This window comes from Piliocolobus tephrosceles, chromosome 21, assembly GCF_002776525.5.
Source record: "Piliocolobus tephrosceles isolate RC106 chromosome 21, ASM277652v3, whole genome shotgun sequence".
In the NCBI taxonomy this organism is placed as follows: domain Eukaryota; kingdom Metazoa; phylum Chordata; class Mammalia; order Primates; family Cercopithecidae; genus Piliocolobus; species Piliocolobus tephrosceles.
This window is the reverse complement of record NC_045454.1, coordinates 35,050,126-35,062,527: the sequence shown is the minus strand read 5'-3', so window position 1 is coordinate 35,062,527 and position 12,402 is coordinate 35,050,126. Positions and strand designations below refer to the sequence as shown.

General features: G+C 57.4%; 2 protein-coding genes across 16 annotated transcripts in view; both read left to right on the top strand.

Annotated features, from left to right (window-relative positions):
• MAST3 (microtubule associated serine/threonine kinase 3) overlaps positions 1-3,678 on the top strand; it is a 57,327-nt gene extending 53,649 nt beyond the window's left edge. For 12 of the 14 annotated variants that reach the window (XM_023229622.1, XM_023229621.1, XM_023229619.1 and 9 more), the window contains one exon: positions 1,184-2,064. In XM_023229622.1, the coding sequence (XP_023085390.1) occupies positions 1,184-1,719 (536 nt within the window). In that variant the 3' untranslated portion in view covers positions 1,720-2,064. Of the gene's footprint in view, positions 1-1,183 lie in introns of all 14 variants that reach the window. The other 2 variants (XM_023229623.2, XM_023229617.2) reach the window with 2 other exon arrangements.
• Positions 3,679-5,119: 1,441 nt separating this feature from the next.
• The window catches only part of PIK3R2 (phosphoinositide-3-kinase regulatory subunit 2), a 19,892-nt gene continuing 12,609 nt past the window's right edge, over positions 5,120-12,402 (top strand). For both annotated transcript variants that reach the window (XR_003309945.2, XM_026457017.1), the window contains exons 1-2: positions 5,120-5,602; positions 7,774-8,518. Coding sequence is in view for 1 of the 2 variants with exons in the window: in XM_026457017.1 (XP_026312802.1) it covers positions 8,197-8,518 (322 nt within the window). In the remaining variant the exon portion in view is untranslated. The remainder of the gene's footprint in view (positions 5,603-7,773; positions 8,519-12,402) is intronic.

Here is a 12,402-nt window from a genome sequence, read left to right as displayed (position 1 = left end):
CAAAAAAAAAAAAAAAAAAGGGCCGGGCACGGTGGCTCAAGCCTGTTATCCCAACATTTTGGGAGGCCGAGACAGGCAGATCACAAGGTCAGGAGATCAAGACCATCCTGGCTAACACGGTGAAACCCCGTCTCTACTAAAAAAATACAAAAAACTAGCTGGGCGAGGTGGCAGGCACCTGTAGTCCCAGCTACTTGGGAGGCTGAGGCAGGAGAATGGCATAAACCCGGGAGGCAGAGCTTGCAGTGAGCTGAGATCCGGCCACTGCACTCCAGCCTGGGCGACAGAGCGAGACTCCGTCTAAAAAAAAAAAAAAAATAGGTGGGTGTGGTGGTGCACACCTGTGGTCCCAGCTACTCTGGAGGCTCAGATGGGAGGATCATTTGAGCCCAGGAGGTCAAGGCTGCAGTGAGCCATGATTGCACCACTGCACTCCAGCCTGGGCAACAGAGTGAGACCCCGTCTCAAACAAAAGGGAAAAAAACCCAGAAGAGATACAGAGAAGGCTTTCTGGAGGAGGGGGAGTAGGAGCTGGGGCTTTGATGGGTAAGTAGTTCACCAGAGCTAGGCCAAGGAAACAACCCTGAGCAGGAGGCAGAAAAGTCTGGCATGAACCAGCCATGATGGTTCATGCCTGTAATCCCAGCACTTTGGGAGGCCAAAGCAGGCAGATCACTTGAGGTCAGGAGTTTGAGACCAGCCTGGCCAACATGGTAAAACCCCAACTCTACTAAAAATACAAAAATTAGCCAGGCATGGTGGCACATACCTGTAGTCCCAGTTACTCAGGGGGCCGAGGGATGAGAATCACTTGAACCTGGGAGGTGAAGGTTGCAGTAAGCCAAGATCACGCCACTGCACTCTAGCCTGGGTGACAGAGCAAGACTCTATTAAAAAAAAAAAAAATTAGCCAGCCATGGTGGTGTGCACCTGTTGTCCCAGCTACTCAGGAGGCTGAGTTGTGAGGATCGCTTCAGCCCAGGAGGCTGAGGCTATGATTGAGCTAGTGTACTACAGCCTGGGCAACAGAGCAAGACCCTGTCTCAAAAACAAAAACAACCAGGCGTGATGGGTGGCCACTTGGAAGGATGTGGGCTTTAGCAGTTTTCATCAGTCCCACAGCTCCACTTCCGGACTAGGGACATTGAGGCCAGCAGCCCTGACCTATACTTATCACCCACAGATACCACTGCATCCCCACCCAGCGCATCCCCGAGCTCCAGCAGCCCCGCCTCCCCAGCTGCTGCTGGCCACACCCGCCCCAGCTCCCTGCATGGCCTGGCTGCCAAGCTTGGGCCACCCCGCCCCAAGACTGGCCGTCGCAAGTCCACCAGCAGCATCCCGCCCTCCCCGCTGGCCTGCCCGCCCATCTCTGCGCCCCCACCCCGCTCGCCCTCACCCCTGCCCGGGCACCCACCTGCACCTGCCCGATCCCCGCGGCTGCGCCGAGGCCAGTCAGCTGACAAGCTGGGCACAGGGGAGCGGCTGGATGGGGAGGCAGGGCGGCGCAGTCGTGGGCCAGAAGCCGAGCTCGTGGTCATGCGGCGGCTGCACCTGTCCGAGCGCCGAGACTCCTTCAAGAAGCAGGAGGCTGTGCAGGAGGTTAGCTTCGATGAGCCGCAGGAGGAGGCCACTGGGCTGCCCGCCTCAGTGCCACAGATTGCCGTGGAGGGCGAGGAAGCTGTGCCAGTAGCTCTTGGGCCCACCGGGAGAGACTGATCCCCCTGCCAGGTCTCTCCCTGGCCTCAAAGTCACACGTTTCCTTGTGCAATGTTTTTCTGTAAAGTCACGCCTGGATGGGGACTGAGCCACCAGCCTGACACCCAGAAGGCAAGAAGCCATCTTGGTCCTTGCTGGAAGGTGGAGACATCACTTCCCTTGTGTTCTGGTGTCAATCAGGGGGCTGGATGGGGCAGGAATGGGGGATAAGGGTAGCTTTGTAAATAGCAGCAAATCCCTGCAACTAATTTATTACTTTTTTTTTTTTTTTTTTTTTTGAGATGGAGTCTCACTCTGTTGCCTGGGCTGGAGTGCAGTGGCGTGATCTCAGCGCACTGCAACCTCCGCCTCCCGGGTTCAAGCGATTCTCCTGCCTCAGCCTCCAAATAGCTGGGATTACAGACGCCCGCCACTATGCCCAGCTGATTTTTTGTATTTGTAGTACAGACGGGGTTTCACCATGTTGGTCAGGCTGGTCTCGAACTCCTGACCTCATGATTTGCCCACCTCGGCCTCCCAAAGTGCTGGGATTACAGGCATGAGCCACTGGGCCCAGCCTAATTTATTACTTTTTATAAGCGATAGCCAGACTGAGCCGCCCCCTGCAGGCGGCTGCCAGGTTTTGCCCCAGGCACCTGGGACCCTGTTTGCAGGCCCTGCCCTCTGGGCTGAGAAGGAAGCACTTTGGACAAGTCATCTGTGTTTGTGTTTTCTAGTTTTTCTGTACTTTTGAAGTGTTTTATGTTACCTGGTCTCATTCCCTTCCCCATACCCACCCATTTGAGGGGATTGAGTTGAAGTCACCTGTACTGGCCCAGTTTGGATACAACCTGGAGTGTCCGTAAACGATTCCCCTCACCCACAAAACAATGTAATCCCAACGATGGACTGGATTCTGAAGGCCACTTCCCACCGTCATAGCTGCCATCCCCAGGCAGTGCCTACTCTCTATATATAGAGTCTGCCTCCAATCCCCCTGGCTTCAGCCTGGAGAAGGGATGTGGGAGCTGGGGCTTTGATGGATGAATAGGTGTTCACCAGATCTGGGCAGAGGGGTCATCCGCTCCCAAGGTGGTCACTGATAAAGGAAGGCATAGGCCTCACCTGGTACTGCCAAGGCAGCCTCCGGAAATGCTCAGCTGTCTCGGGGCACACTCCAGTATGCCAGTCCTGCGGGATTATGTTCAGCTACTTCCGGAAACACTCAGTGTCCCCTCCCCTCAGACTCTGCCTCGGCCTCACTTTGTCTAGTCTACCCTGGACAAGATGCCGTGTGTTTGAGGCCCAGCAGAGTGAGCCCTTGGCCGTGATGTGTCTGAAACACCTGTTAGGGGTTCCCTCCATATGTCAGAGCCTCTCTGGGATGAAGTTCAAGCAAGAAAACCCAGTTGAGGCTCGAGTTTGAATTTCAGCTTCACTGTGTGGCTCTGGGAAAATGGCTTTCCCACTCTGTGCCTCAGTTTCCTTGTGTTTACAAGACTAATCCCATTGACTGTTTATTAAGCACCTACTGTGTGCCAAGCGCTTTTACGTGGCTTCTCCCTCAGCCAGCCTTGAGAAGGCTGGAGGTGGCGTCATCACCTCCGTTTTACAGACAAAGCAGCTGAGACCCCAGTGAGGGGCGGAAACCTGTCCCATGATCACCCAGTAGGAGTCATGGCAGAACGGAGCATCAGCCAGACCCTGTTGTGGGCATTGTCATCAAGGGAGCTTGAATGGAGGGTCTGGTGTCAGATACAGCCAACTCCAGCCCCAGCTCATCCCCCATAATGCTGTGTGACCCACTGGGCACTCTGGTGAGGGAGCTTTCCAGACATCAACAGCCCACTCTGCGTCCCTTTCTGAGTCCCCTGCCCAGCACTGCCTAGTGTTGGAGGGTAGACCAAGGCTGTGCATGACTCACCCCCTCCTTCCATCCTGGAGCTGGCAGTGAATAAAAGCCCGTATTTACAAAGATGAGCTCCAACGTCTGGATTTGTGAGGGGCTGAGAAAGGAGGAAGGGAAGAGTGGGGAGGGGGGCGGAGTGAAATAGACCCATGGCTTAAAGTGATTGCAAGTGGGTTTTGAGGGCTGCATAGGAGTTTGCTGTTGAGATTCTTCCTGATGCTATCGCTGGTAGTGGCCTCCTGCTACCCTTTCCCTGTGAGTACTCCATCATAGCTCTGCCCTTAAAAGCTTCCTCCAGACATCTGGGCCCTGAGCTATGTTTCTTTTGTTTTGTTTTGTTTTTTTGAGACATAGTCTCGCTCTGTCGCCCAGGCTGGAGTGCAGTGGCGCCATCTCTGCTCGCTACAAGCTCCGCCTCCCAAGTTCACGCCATTCTCCTGCCTCAGCCTCCCGAGTAGCTGGGACTACAGGCACCCGCCACCACGCCCGGCTAATTTTTTATATTTTCAGTAGAGATGGGGTTTCACCGTGTTAGCCAGGGTGGTCTCGATCTCCTGACCTCGTGATCCGCCCGCCTCGGCCTCCCAAAGTGCTGGGATTACAGGCGTGAGCCACCACGCCCGGCCTATGTTTTTTATTTTTATGTTATTGAGACAAGGTCTCGCTCTGTAACCCAGGTTGGAGTATAGTGGCGCAATCACGGCACACTGCAGCCTCGACCTCCTAGACGCCCTGAGCTACGTTAATAAAATAAATAAGCGGCGGTGCGCGGTGGCACACGCCTGTAATCCCAGCACTTTGGAAGGCCGAGGCGGGCCGATCACCTGACGTCAGGAGTTCCAAACCAGCCTGACCAACATGGAGAAACCCCGTCTCTACTAAAAATACAAAATTAGCCGGGCGTGGTGGCGCATGCCTGTAATCCCAGCTACTAGGGAGGCTGAGGCAGGAGAATCGCTAGAACTCGGGAGGTGGAGGTTGCGGCGAGCCGAGATAGCGCCATCACACTCCAGCCTGGGCACCGAGAGCGAAACTCCGTCTCAAAAAATAATAATAATAAAACAAGCAATCGTCGCGTCCTTTCTATCCTGGTCTTAGCTTGCGCTCTGCCATAAAACTCCCTCTAGCCGAACGCAGCCCAGCCCCAGAGCAATCCGTTACTTCCGGGGCGCTCAGCCGGCTTGCAAACCTTCTTGGCTACACCCCCATCTACGAGAGCGTTCGGCTATTTCCGGAAACAGTTGGTATCTGGGCTCAAGTCCGCTAAGTTTTAGTGCCCGTAGGGGTCGAGATCGTTGGCTGTTTCCGGACGCTCTGAGTTGCCATGGAAACTCCTTCAACCCTGGCTTTCTCGGACCTCTGCTTTTTGCGGCAGGCCCTTTCCCCACTCTAGTGCCCCCTGTTTGCTGAGCTTGAGAACGCCTCATTTGCCCCCGGAACCATCTATGCTTCAGCAATTTCCATAAGCTGGCGGTCGCCTCTGAGTCTAAACTCTCAAGGTCTCCATTGGGCATTGAGCACATTCGGTTATTTCCAGAAACGCTCGGCGGTCTCGGGGATCCGCCTCCGTTGTGCCAGTCCAGCGGGAGAGAATGTTCGGCCATTTCCGGAAGCGCTCGGGCGTCTCTAAGTCCAGCCGAGCTCAGCCGAGCCTAGCCTCGGAGCCTTCGCCGACCCGATTGCACTCGGCTACCTCCGGAAATGCTCGGCTGTCTCGGGGCACCCTCTAGTCCACCAGTCCCGCGGGATTACGTTCGGTTACTTCCGGAAACACTCGGGTGCCCCCTCCTCTCAGACTCCGCCTCGGCCTCCGTTTACACGCCCGGCCCGAATACGCTCGGGCATTTCCGCCGGGGGCGGGCCAGGCCGCTCGGAACCGTGGCGGCAGCAGAGGCGGGGATCCCGCGGCTGCGGCGACGGTGGCCGCGGTGGAGCCGCGGGGCGGGCTCGGTTTGGTGTGACGGCGACTGCGGCGGCGGTGGCGGCCGCGACCAGGTGAGTCCTGACTGGCCCTCGTGGCGGGGGCGGCTGGGAGTGTGCTTAAACGCGGGGCGCCCGGGGGCAGTGCGGGGCCCCGGTGGAAGCCAGAACGCAAGCGCCAGGCTGCGTCGGGCCCCGCGGGAACTGGGTGGGGGGGCCGCCGGCAAGGGGGGGGGGGCCTCGGGCTCGGCTCCGCAGCGGTGCAGCCTCCCTGGGACTGTCGGGGCAGAATGGGGGTATTCCCCGCGTCCATGATACCGGACTGGAGCCGCGGCCCCAAATGAAGGGAGGCCCTGCCTGGAATGGGGCTTCGAATAGTACCGAGGGGCGCGCAGGCATTGTGCAGGGCAGAATAGGGTGCAGGAGGGCCAGTGGGGAGGTCGATCCCACTTCCGGTCCCCTAGCAGGGTAGTCGGGTCCATGCAGACCCAAGTGCGCGTCTGTGTGAGCGCGCAGGCCCTGTCTTCACCCGCGGAGCCCCCAGCCCTGCCTGCCCCGCCCCTCCCGCCTCCCGGATTCGGGGAGCGCTGCTCCCGGGGCGCGCACACCGGGGCGTGGGGGCGGGCTGGCAGGCAGATCTAGGCGGTTCCCTGGGCATCCCCTCTCGGGGCCTCAGTTTCCCCACCTGTAGATCGAGGGTAATAGAGACCTGGGAGTGGGTAAGTTGGGCACCCGAGGATGTGGCGCCCCTCCGCCCTGCTCTGACACCTCTTGGGGCTCCCCATGACTGAAGGATGCTCAGAGCCTCCACCTGACACTCGGGCCCCTTGGTGGATAGCACCTATCCTTATAGCCACCCTGAATCCTTGACAAGCAGCTTACCCGCTGCCAAGCCTTTGCATGTGCCGTTCCCTATGCCTAGCGCGCCTTCCTATCCACTGTGATGATCCATTCTCTAGAACAGCACATCCATCCGTCACCCTAGCCCTGTCCATCACAGGAGGTCTGAACCTGCAGGGCTAGGCTGGGAATTTGTGCCCATCTCTGCCTCCCCAGACTGGGGCTCCTGGGGAAATGATCAATGCCCTGCGGCCGGCAGCCTCCTCTGCTCCTCAGCTGCAGTACCCCCACCTTCTCCTGGCTCCCTGTCCCTCCCTGGGGCTAAGGTTCCCTCTAAGCACCTCCCCATCTGCATTTTGCGCCTACTCTGGGCCCCAGGCTGGAGTTACCTGCCAGCCCACTCACTCCTCCTCTGCAGAGACTGGAGGTCCATTTGCTTGGACTCACCTCTAGGCCTTTGCTTGTGCAGGGGCCTCTTCCTGGACTTCCTTCCCTACCTCTTAGTTCAGCTGGCCTGACCCCTCCATGGAGCTCCCAAAGCAACCGGAGTGGCCCCCGTTGTGTCCTCCCTACCCTGGGTATCTGGCCACCTGGCTGCTGCCCCCTCATGTCCAACTGGGTCTTGAAGTCGGCAGATCTAGGTGTAAGTCCTGGCTTCCTCCTGGCCTACCGCGTGGCTCTAGACACCTCCCTGCTCTGAGCCTCAGTTTCCCCTTCTGTAACAGGGGCGATGAAAAGCTTGTTTACTGGCCGGGTGCAGTGGCTCACGCCTGTAATCCCAACACTTTGGAAGGCAAAGGCAGAGGATTGCTTCAGCCCAGGAGTTTGGGACCAACCTGGGCAACATAGCAAGACCCCACCTCTGTTGGAAAAAAAACAGGCTGGGCAAGGTGGCTCATGCCTGTAACCCCAGCACTTTGGGAGGCCAAGGCGAGCGGATCACTTGAGGTCAGGAGTTCGAGACAAGCCTGGCCAACATGGTGAAACCTCATCTCTACTAAAAATACAAAAATTAGCTGGGCGTGGTGGCATGCTACTTGGGAGGCTGAGGCAGGAGAATCACTTGAACCTGGGAGACACGTTGCAGTGAGCTGAGATCACGCCACTGCACTCCAGCCTGGGCGACAGGGCAGGACTTTGTCTCAAAAAAGAAAAAAAAAGAAAAACTGATTTACTGAGCATGTAGTATACCTGGGGCAGTTTCTTGGGAGCTGTACTCCCAGCAGCTCCAAGGGAAGGCTGTCAGTAGACCCATTTTACAGATGGAGAAGCTGAGGCCCTGAGAGGGACTGACCCCAGGGTCACCCAGTGATTCAGGGAATTCCAAATCAGGATTTGGGCCCATTTCCATGTTGGGGGTGAGAGGAGTTGGCCTGGCTAACGCTGCCCTATCCCTGTCTCCCTAGGTCGGCGTCCTCGGCTGGCCGAGCATGGTGGCAGCCTGCACCCTTGGCTCCCTCGTCTGGTGCAGCCAGCAGAGCCGCCACCCTTGGGCGCCCATGGCCCTCCATGTGAGGGCGTGAGCAGCCTGCCCCAGCCACACCTGCTGATGGAGGACTCAGTGGCCCAGTGACCTGACACCACGCCACTAACCCCCTCCCACCAGTTGACGAATGGTGGACCCAGCGACGAGTGGCCCTTGTAAGGGTCATGGAATAATTTGAAGCGAGGCATGAGCGGCCCCCGTGGTCGCCTGTGACTGCTGGAGATAGAGGTCCCAGCACCCCAAGCCAACCCAGCGGACCCTCCCAACCCTGCTCCAGCCAATGGGGCCAGTGGGACTCCAAGCAGCCACCTAACCATCCAGACCCCACCCCACCCACGCGGCCATGGCGGGCCCTGAGGGTTTCCAGTACCGCGCTCTGTACCCGTTCCGCCGGGAACGGCCAGAGGACCTGGAGCTGCTACCTGGTGACGTGCTGGTAGTGAGCCGGGCGGCCTTGCAGGCACTGGGTGTGGCCGAGGGTGGCGAGCGCTGCCCACAGAGCGTGGGCTGGATGCCCGGCCTCAACGAGCGCACACGGCAGCGAGGTGACTTTCCTGGCACCTATGTCGAGTTCCTGGGGCCCGTGGCCCTGGCCCGGCCCGGCCCTCGCCCACGGGGCCCCCGCCCACTGCCCGCCAGGCCCCGTGATGGGGCCCCTGAGCCAGGTGAGCAGCAATCAGGGGCACTGGACAAGGGGGGTGGTCGCCTCGGACCCTTGGTCTCGTCTTCTGTCCAGTGAGGCAATGGGATCTCCAAGGAAGGAAGAAAAGGGACATTTGGTCATTTGACAAATGTCTTTGCTACTGTCAAGTGCCAGGCTCAGTGGTAGACACAAGGCCTGGTCCTGCCCTCATGAGCTTCTGGTTCAAGAAAGGATGAGAGTGTGTTAGGAGGTGACACATACCAGGAGGAAGGGGGCTTGCATGGAAAGATGCGAGAATGGAGACTCCAGGCAGTGAGGGCAGCGAGGGCAGAGGCTGTGGAGTAGAACTCTAATGGCCGGAACGGCCAGCAGGAGGACTGGAGGGAGGAAGGGTTGGGCAATGTGCGCCGGCTTCAAGGAGTTGGTGGGATTGATTTTGAGGACAATGGAGAGTGTTCAGTAGGATTCAGAGGCTCAGCCTAGCTTCATCCTGCATTTTGCAGACAGGGTCCCTTGAAGAACCCCTTTGGAGACCCTGATTTCCAAAATGAAGCCACAAGGAGAGTGGGATGTGGGCTGTTCAGCTGAGGCCACATAGCACAGTGGAGTATGAGGATCCCACATCCCTCCCCAAAGACCCTTGGCCCGTTGCCACTTGCCAGGGGTGTGCCAGATGTGGAGAATCGAGGGCACCAAGGCCACTCAGTGATTGCTGTTTGATGGGCAGGGAGTGTGGTCTCTGGCTGGGGAAACTGAGGCTCGGGTTGCAAGAAGGAGGCCGAGAGGTACTGCATGCCCAGCAGAGTCTGCTCCGACCCTCCCAGCAGCCCAGCAAAAGGCCCTATGTGCAGACCGGGAGGCCTGAGCGCAAGGCCGGCCGTCAAATGCCACACTTGGAACCAGTTGGTCACCCAGGGAGGCCAAAGCCCCGGGAGGTGCCAGGCCTGCTTTGTGCCAGGGTGACATTGCCCAAAGGCAAATCACAGTCCCTCAGTGCAGGGCGGAATAGGGGGTGCCGAGGTGGTGTGACACTGGCCCCGGCCTCCGGCATCTGGTATCTCCAGGGTTCAGATCTGCGTCCTGCCTCGGCCTGAAGGAGCAGGAGGTGGCCCCGTCCGGGCTCCCAGCCAGAATCTGCCTCTCCCCCTGGTAACAGCCACCTCCCTCCTCTGCCTGGCCTCTGTCCAGCCACCATACACGGCCCCACGTGGAGCGGCTGCCCAGCCCCACCCTCTGAATCTTCCAGGGTTATGTGACCTCAGCCAGAACCCGCCCCCTCGAGGCCTCAGTTTCCTCAGCTGGAAACAGCAGGGCTGGTCCCTGGGGATGCTGGGACCCAACCCCTCGGAAATGTGCTGAAGTCACCTGAGCCCCACCTGGCTGTGCACCTACGGGGGAGGTTGCAGCCCCTCTGAGCCACAGTTCCTCACCTGTAAAGTCGGGCTGATGCGGTTCTGATGGGAACCCCCACCCCATTCTGCAAACTGATCCCACGCCACTCTCAGGGTTGAGTTTCCCAACCCACCGGCCAGAATGTCACCCACCTCCTCTCCCCTTGTCCTTTTTCTTTTCTTTTTTTTTTTTTTTTTTTGGCGTTTTCACTGCAGCTGGGCCTTTCTCCAGCTTGAGGCGCCACCTGGCCCATCACTCAGGGAGGGCTCGCAGGCCCCAGCTTGCCCCTGCTGTGTGCCAGGGCGTCCCTGCCGAGGGCCAGAGCAGCGTCCAATGGTGGCAGACAGCGTGCTGCTGAGGCGGGGATGCTGCACACAAAAGGCCCTGTAGAGCTGGGAAGCCAGGGCTGGGAGGGGGCTGGGCCCAGGAAGCCGCCGGCACCCGCTGGGAGGGGTTTCGGCTTTTCCAAAAGGGGAGCAAGAATTTTCTTTCTTTTCTAAATTTTAACTTGGGGAGAAAATAATTTTTTAGAAGCAAAATGATTAAGAAAACGGGTCATGGTCCTTGGAAGGAAGCTGTTCTGACCCAGGCTGGGATATTTTCCTTTTCTTTCCTTTCATCCACTTTTTTGTTTGCATCAAGAAGGGAGAAGTGGGCTGGGCACAGTGGCTCACGCCCATAATCCCAACACTTTGGGAGGCCAAGGCGAGAGGATCACTTGAGGTCAGGAGTTCCAGACCAGCCTGGCCAACATGGTGAAACCCTATCTCTACTAAAATAACACGAAAATTAGCCAGGCATGGTGGCACCCACCTATAATTCCAGCTACTTGGGAGGGTAAGGCACAAGAATTGCTTGAACCCGGGAGATGGAGCTTGCAGTGATCCAAGATAATGCCACTGCACACCAGCCTGGGTGACAGAGCAAGACTCCATCTCAAAACAAAACAAAAAAATACATTAATTAATAAATACATTTCCCTGGTTTGAAGCCACCTAGTTGGTAATTTTTTTGCAGCAGCCACTGAAAGTCATATAGCAGGTTTGGGCTCTGCCACAACCTGCTGTGCAATCTTGGCCACAGGACCTGCCCTCTCTGGGCCTCAGTTCCTTCAAATGAAAAGTGGGGCCGGGCGCGGTGGCTCAAGCCTGTAATCCCAGCACTTTGGGAGGCCGAGACGGGCCAATCACGAGGTCAGGAGATCAAGACCATCCTGGCTAACACGGTGAAACCCCGTCTCTACTAAAAAATACAAAAAACTATCCGGGCGAGGTGGCGGGCGCCTGTAGTCCCAGCTACTCGGGAGGCTGAGGCAGGAGAATGGCGTAAACCCAGGAGGCGGAGCTTGCAGAGAGCTGAGATCCGGCCACTGCACTCCAGCGTGGGCGACAGAGTGAGACTCCGTCTCAAAAAAAATAAAAAGAAAAGTGGGCCAATGACATTGCCTCTCATTTTTTTTCAGACTGGTTCATGTTCTGTTACCCAGGTTGGAGTGCAGTGGCGCAATCCTAGCTCACTGCAGCCTTGAACTCCTGGCCCCAAGCGATCCTCTTGCCTCAGCCTCCTCGTTTTTTTTGGTAGTGGTGGTTTTTGAGATGGAGTTTCGCTCTTGTTGCCCAGACTGGAGTGCAATGGCGCAATCTCCGCTCACTGCAACCTCCGCCTCCCAGATTCTGATTATCCTGCCTCAGCCTCCCAAGTAGCTGGGATTACAGGCGTGCGCCACCATGCCTGGCTAATTTTTGTATTTCTAGTAGAGACAGGGTTTCACCATGTTGGTCAGGCTGGTCTCAAACTCCTGACCACAAGTGATATGCTCACCTCGGCCTCCCAAAGTGCTGGGATTACAGGAGTGAGCCACCGCTCCTGGGCTTTTTTTTTTTTTTTTTTTTTTGGAGACGGGGTCTCACTCTGTTGCCCAGGCTGTAGTGCAGTGGCCGGATCTCAGCTCACTGCAAGCTCCGCCTCCCGGGTTTACGCCATTCTCCTGCCTCAGCCTCCCGAGTAGCTGGGACTACAGGCGCCCGCCACCTCGCCCGGCTAGTTTTTTTGTATATTTTAGTAGAGACGGGGTTTCACCAGGTTAGCCAGGATGGTCTCAATCTCCTGATGTCGTGATCCGCCCGTCTCGGCCTCCCAAAGTGCTGGGATTACAGGCTTGAGCCACCGTGCCCGGCCACCTCTTTTTTTTTATTTAAGAGATGGGGTCTCACTCTGTTGCCCAGGCTGGTCTTGAACTCCTGGACTCAAACGATCCTCCCGCCTTGGCCTCCCAAAGTGTTGAGATTACAGACATGAGCCACTGCACCCCGCCACAACAGAAACTTATTCTGTCAGGTTTCTGGAGTTTGGAAGTCCAAAATCAGGATCGTGCCCCCTCTGAAGTTTCCTTCCTTCCAGCTGCTGGTGCCTCCAGGCAGTCATTCGTCTCATGCATGGGTTGATTATTCCAAGATTATTCCAATCTCTGCCTTGGCTTTCTCTTTTTCTTTTTTTTTTTTTTTTTGAGACAGA